Source organism: Ascaphus truei, chromosome 13 (genome assembly GCF_040206685.1).
Source record: "Ascaphus truei isolate aAscTru1 chromosome 13, aAscTru1.hap1, whole genome shotgun sequence".
Classification (NCBI taxonomy): Eukaryota; Metazoa; Chordata; class Amphibia; order Anura; family Ascaphidae; genus Ascaphus; species Ascaphus truei.
In genome coordinates this window covers 23725361-23731954 of record NC_134495.1, presented here as the reverse complement: position 1 = coordinate 23731954, position 6594 = coordinate 23725361, and the positions used below count along the sequence as shown (strand labels likewise).

At 39.4% G+C, this 6594-nt stretch overlaps 1 protein-coding gene across 1 annotated transcript; it reads left to right on the top strand.

Moving 5' to 3' along the window:
* Positions 1–4495: 4495 nt before the first annotated feature.
* On the top strand, positions 4496–5431 carry LOC142464586 (olfactory receptor 6M1-like). Its single transcript, XM_075567958.1, has one exon. It carries the CDS (start codon positions 4496–4498, stop codon positions 5429–5431), a length of 936 nt encoding a protein of 311 aa, XP_075424073.1.
* Positions 5432–6594: the final 1163 nt, after the last annotated feature.

Genomic DNA, 6594 nt, shown 5'->3' with positions numbered 1-6594 from the left:
ACTTATTTAACCCTTTGGGTGCCTCAAGACGTAAACACTATGTCCTGCGGGCTGGCACCCTAGGGACACCATGATGTCATACACAAATATGCTCAATTTCTATGGGAGAAATCGAAGAGGACTCCTGTTCCATTTCCGGGTTAGGGGCGGTCACCTGACCGTCCTTTGCCAGAGGGGATAAGGCACTCTGTTGCCCAAAGGGCACCCAAAGGGTTAAGCTTTTTTTCCCCATGTATTTCAAGATCCAAAACACACATACTGTACCAGGCTTACCGGCGGCGGCAGGAGAGATCCATTTCAGCGGAGGAGTGAAGTTGACATATAGCATGAAAATAAGCAGATATAAGCAGTCTCTTAATAATGAAATTCTTATCTGGTTCTTGGAGGGAAAATCTTCTCAGTTCCTGGTTCAGCTCCCTTCACTCAGGGTTTGTCAGCTTCAGGTTTAGTAGTTTTCCCTGTGTCTTGAAATCAGCTCTGCTGTGGTTTCTGACAGAGCTCAAAACATGTGATGCCTCCAAAGGTCAGCTCAAAAGTGAGCTAAGGAGTCACTTCCTGTCTGAACAGACAGGTTTTTGTAAGCCATCTAAATCAGGCAGGTGGTGTTTAGTAATTAACTACCAGAAGTTAACCACCACACTGCTAGATTAAAGGCATATTAGTGAACAGGGATAAGTCCCCTGTTACAGCCCCCCACCAAACAGCTAGTGAAAAAAAGAGTTAACGATGTTATGCGTATGGAAAAACTCACGGCCTTCTTGAAACGCTCAACTGAAGGTTTCTATAAAATCTGGGAACCCTGGTTAACCCATTAATCCGAACCAAATCAGGATACAACCCCAGACGGATCTGAACCACAGTTAGGCCATGAAGGATGGATGCCGGGACCCGGACGGACGAGGAGAGGGTGGAATGACTCCCTCTCTCTCCCCCCCCCCCTCCTCTCCCCTCTTCTCTTTCTTTTTCCACACCCCAGGGACCATGACGTGGCCTTAGGGGATCTTTCCTTTCTTTCTCTCTCCCCCCACATGAACAAGGAAAATACAACTGTATTAGGCCAACACTGATAATGTAAAACCAATGTCTGTAAAGATGATTATGCCTAATAAAAATGTTTGAAAAAAATAAATACAAAAAAGCCTATTGATTTTAATGATAATTTTTCCTCTGATACATACGGTGCAGTTTTTTTGTTACTTTTGCCTTGATGTACAAGTCACATGCTCTATGAACTGCAACACCAGTGCAAAAAGTGGTGCAAGAGATAGCACCAGATATTTCAAAATGAAATATCCCCTTGAAAGCAATGATACATTCGGTGCTATTTTTTGCTCCGTGTTGCAGCCAGGAGACCTTGATACTATAAATAGCCCCCAAAAGTATATTTTGACCAGATAAGTGAGTCTCTTCAAACAGTATAGTAATTGTGTTCACCAAAACTTTCAACATGTCCCAAGAAACACAAATCATAAATCATATATCTCCCCCCGAGGACATCATGAATCCCCTAAGTATATGATCTATGGGATATAAAACAAGTTCAAATCCCATTGTCTTACAACGAAGGTAAAAGGAAGAGACAAATTCAAGGATGGAGGTACATTTGTGTTTTGCTCAATTCTGCTACATCCAAGATTACATATTACCTACTGGACATTATTACACCTGGGTTTTGAGAAGACATTAACTCAGTAACTGGGAAAAAGGTGAGAACTGCACAAAAACTTAGTTTTAAGCAAATGACAATCTACACATTGTTTGTTCTATTTTAAGGTCTCATTCCAATAACATGCTCTTGGACACTAAAAACAGAGGACTTAAGGCTTATATAGGGTTTCCTTCACAATTCAAAACCTTCTCCCCATTGCCCTTCCCATGGCAAATGGATGGTCCTACTGTACATGCTCTTCACATTTCTCACCATCCCTTTAATCCATTTATTGCCCTGTCCGTTTATTTACTATCCCCTCTACCATGACGTATCTATATCATTTGCCTGAGATTGTTATCTTGGTTTTTACATCTGGGTCAAACTCACAGAATATTAAGTAAATCAGTATTACTGACCTTAGGAAGAGAGTAGAACTCTGGAAAGCTTGTCTGATAATATCATCAATTGTTAGTCCAAATAAAAAAGGTATCACCTAATACTAAGGTACTTATTTACTCTGCACTATCCCAACTGGACTAGCAGCGCTATTGATGGTGACAAGAGGAGAACTTCCCTTACTTCATTGTTCCATCAATTAAGGTGCCATTCATGGAGGGGTTTTGACTTTGGGACCTTTGTACTGTGTCGCAAACAGCTTTTTTGGTGGAAAATTGGCAATCATAAAACATAATTTTTAAGTGCGCTGGTGTACACCAATTATGTACTAACCTGAAATTTCTCCATCTGCCTCATCAGTGTCAAAAAGGATTTTTTCTTTTTTTTTGGGAGGGGGATGCAAAAGAAATAGGTCCTGCATGGTGTACATATGGTAATCATATGTACTAACAAATAATGTTTCTCAGTGTCCCCCCCCAACCCCCCCCCCCCCCCACAGAGAAAAAGTATGTCAAAATCGTACGAAAAGTCTGACTTGCTGTAACCCCTAAAAAGTTTGTTAATAATTAGCGCAGAATTAAGTTGCTAGGTATCAACCCAAATATTTATTTGATGCAGCACAGATTTTCTGTATATAGGTTATCAGAAAGTGTAATTTTTCCCCCCAGTATTGCTATTATAAATATTACACGAATAATATATATTTACTAATACTAGTTATTAATGAAAACGATACACATTTCTGCATTCATTTCAATTATATCAATCAAATATTCAACATGACGTGGTGTGTCAAACATCATTTCAAACAACACATTTTTGCATCATGTATGAAGTCTTCGTACATATGACACATAACGCACATTTAATGAAGATTTGTATTACTTTTTAGCACTGAAATTTTGACGCGCAAAATGTAAAATATAATCTCAGTAACATAGGCACCTCTGATAGGGAAGCCTCCTGCTCTGATCTTATCTTTGTTCTGATTTCCTTCAATAATTGTGCGTTTTATGTGACCCAACCCGGTGTATTTCACGATCTAAAAAATAACCTACTGCAGGAAGCTCCAAGAATAACATGTCATGATAGAACCACAGGTTCCTTCAATTCTAGGATAGTTATTGTTTTTTATATGGGGGGGAGTACCTGTAGTTGGTGGTAATGGATATTATTAAAATAAATCTTCTAGGAACACAATGGTCTCTTCTATACACATTACCCTCTGTATGCTATGTGCAGTATGCTATGTATGGTATATACCCTGTGTACAGTATGCTAAATAAATGGTCACAGTAAGTGAGGTCCTACTAGCAGAAATAAAAATAATTACTTACCAAGTAAGGGACCATATTTACCAAACTGGTCATTGGTACTCACTACTTAGCTGGTAAAAAATAAAGGAGGGAGAAGGAGGTACTGTAGTGTGATACATTTTATTGTCAAAACAAATAGTTGATATGTTACAAGCTTTCAAATCTCTGAGGGTTCTTCATCAGGTAGGGTAAACATATGCAAAAGGAGGACATTATATACAGTCTAGTAGAGAGATATCTAGTGACAATGGATATGGGGAGAAAGAGAGATGTGATGATAAGGATGCTGGCAGCTAGTGTGAAAATTAAGAAAGAAGAAATAAGAAACTACACTATATTGTAATATACTGTAATAAGGACATGGAACATAATGGAGATACAAGTGTAAGCTCTAGAATAGAACAAGACAGGAGCCTGATGAAGAACCCTGAGAGGTTCCAAAGCCTATAATATATAAACTATTTGCTGGACAAATAAAAAGGTATCTATCTACCTACTGTACTCCAAACTCTGATGTTTTACCACATTACCCCTTCAGTAATTGTTGATGGTGTATATAGTGTGACTGATCAGTGATTTTGTGATGTGAATTCCATTTTAAATAAAATGTAAGTCAAGATTGCCAGGTTTGTATTTTTATTTGCACGGAATGTGAGATTTTCATTGCGTTACTCAATTTAAGAAATACAACAGTTTATTGAATTAGTCCCAAAGGTTCATATGTAACAGCCGTGCAATTCCACCAGACACCATACAGGCTATTCCATAGTACCACGTGGACCTTACACAGATTAATAGTCGTTTCTGAAACAAAGAGGTAACTTTTTTGAAGACCTCCTCCCCTCCCCCCGCCCCCCCTCAAAAAAAATCTGCTACAAATGTGTTTAAAAATAGATGAGCGGCTGAAATTCTTCAAAAAGTTATTTTAGGATTTGAAGGAATGCTATAGGATAATATAAAAAGCTCTTCATTATTGATCTAAAGGGCTGATATTACTTCTGCCGGTAAATCCTTTTTACGTCATGCCACCAGCCGGAAATTTTACCTTAATGTCTGTTTCTAAACTAATGATTTTTTTCATTATATCGATTCTACATCAGGCTCAACAAATATCTATTAAGCTGGGAAAGAGATGGTCTTAAATAATGTGACTGAATTTATTCTTCTGGGACTCTCATCTGATCCCAGGTGGTTGCTGGGTTTCGCGCTGTTCATCGCCTACCTAGTGACACTCACAGGAAACATTTTGGTAATCCTTCTCGTCATCACAGATGTTCGACTTCAGACACCCATGTACTTCTTCCTTTGTAACCTCTCCCTCCTGGAAATATCCTTTACCTCAACTGTCATCCCTAAAATGCTGCAGATCTCCCTCTCACAGAGCAGGACTATTTCATTTGTTGGTTGCTTTGTGCAGTCTTTTTTCTATTTCTTATTGGGCACTACAGAGCTGATACTTCTCGCAGTGATGTCTTTTGACCGTTATTTAGCAATATGTCAACCATTGCACTATTGCACTGTTATGAGCCATAAGATTTGTCTTCACTTGTGTTGGGGATGTTGGCTTGGGGCCCTCCATGTTCTGCTGTTGCCCTCAATTTTGATAATCACCAGACTGCCTTTCTGTGGGCCCAATGTCATTAACCATTTCTTTTGCGACTCCACTCTTCTGATCAAACTCTCTTGCGCAGACATCAGTATGATTGAACTGGTGATCTTTGTAATCTCCACTGTTGTAATCTTGGGCTCCTTGATTTTTACCACCATTTCTTACATCTATATTATCTCTACTGTGCTGAGAATTCCATCGGGGACAAGACGTCTTCGGACATTCTCCACCTGTGCCTCCCATCTAACAGTGGTTTTGTTATACTATGGAAGCAGTATTTTTATGTATGTCCGAGCCACTCAAAATTCTTCCTTGACCACCAAGAAGATTATGGCTGTGCTAACTGCAGTGGTGACCCCTGCCATGAGTCCTTTCATATATAGTCTACGCAACAAGAAGGTTACTGAGGCTGTCAAGGTTCTGTTCTGTCAGAGCTCCAAAAACAACTTTGAACCTTGAATGGAAATGTCCCCACTGGCCTGCCTCATTAATCTACAAAAACTCTTTCTAAACCAATAGTAACTAACAAAGAAACGGGTTTGAGGATGACCATGCCTGGAAACACAACTGCACAGATGCAGAGAAGTATAAATAATTGAGTTCCATTCCATGATAGGTGAAATAATAGGTGTGTGATCAGCGCTTATGTAAACAACAATTATATACAATAGTAAACCTTAGATACAGAGTCCCAATGGTAGTCCTGGAGCTGCCTTGAAAAGAATAATCTGGTATCTTCTACCCAGAGTTGGATTAAGAGCTGGAAATTATCTTTTCTGGCGCTGACGTGAGGTGTTTGAAGAATGTACTTGCAATCTCATCTGTTGAACAGTGATCTCAGGAAAAGGAAAGAAAAAAGACAAAACATGCAGGGAACCTGCAATGGTGTATTACCCAAGGGATGACAGGGTTATGCAATGAAGGAGCAATTTATTAAATTAAAATAGCAAGGTTAAAATAACCATGGATGACATTATACACACATATATAAAAAAAACATGTAAAATACAGATTAAACTATTAGAATGATGGACTCGTGCCTCAGCACTCTCTTGCACTGCGGTGCTTAGTCCAGCAATTCTTATTTTTTGCTCCGTCTGGTATAAAATTGGAATCCTACTCACCAGAAGTGAATAGGAAATAAGCACTTGGTTTATGGTCTTTGCCGTTGATATCGCCGTTCGCCTGGTGCTGTGTTTGCCTCTGATGCCGGGGATCCGATTCAGTGCTTCCACAAGCCTTGCTTCCTGGATTGCACACGATCTGCACGGCTCGATGACGTCACCAGTGTTGAATTTCAGCTACGGTGGCTCAACGGTGCCAAAAAACCTTCCAACGCGTTTCGAAAGTACAAATGATGTCTCTCTTCGTCAGGGATAGGTGCTGCTTGTATCTTCTCCATTAAATACCCCAGTTCATAATTAAAGCACTTTGTGATTGGCGCAATTGCTAATAGAGTAATTAAACCATCTGCCTTTCAACTGTTATCTTATGGAGGCAGGATTTGTTAGTTTTAATAAAACATTATATCATTTCCAGACATTTGAATACAAAAAGATCTCTGTGTTCTGACAAGACCTGTGTATATGGGGTACACTGACCGCTATTTATAATTAAGTAGT

Bases quoted from the DNA above. Each gene is read 5' to 3' on its own strand.
- LOC142464586 (XM_075567958.1), top strand. From the start codon at position 4,496: ATGGTCTTAAATAATGTGACTGAATTTATTCTTCTGGGACTCTCATCT.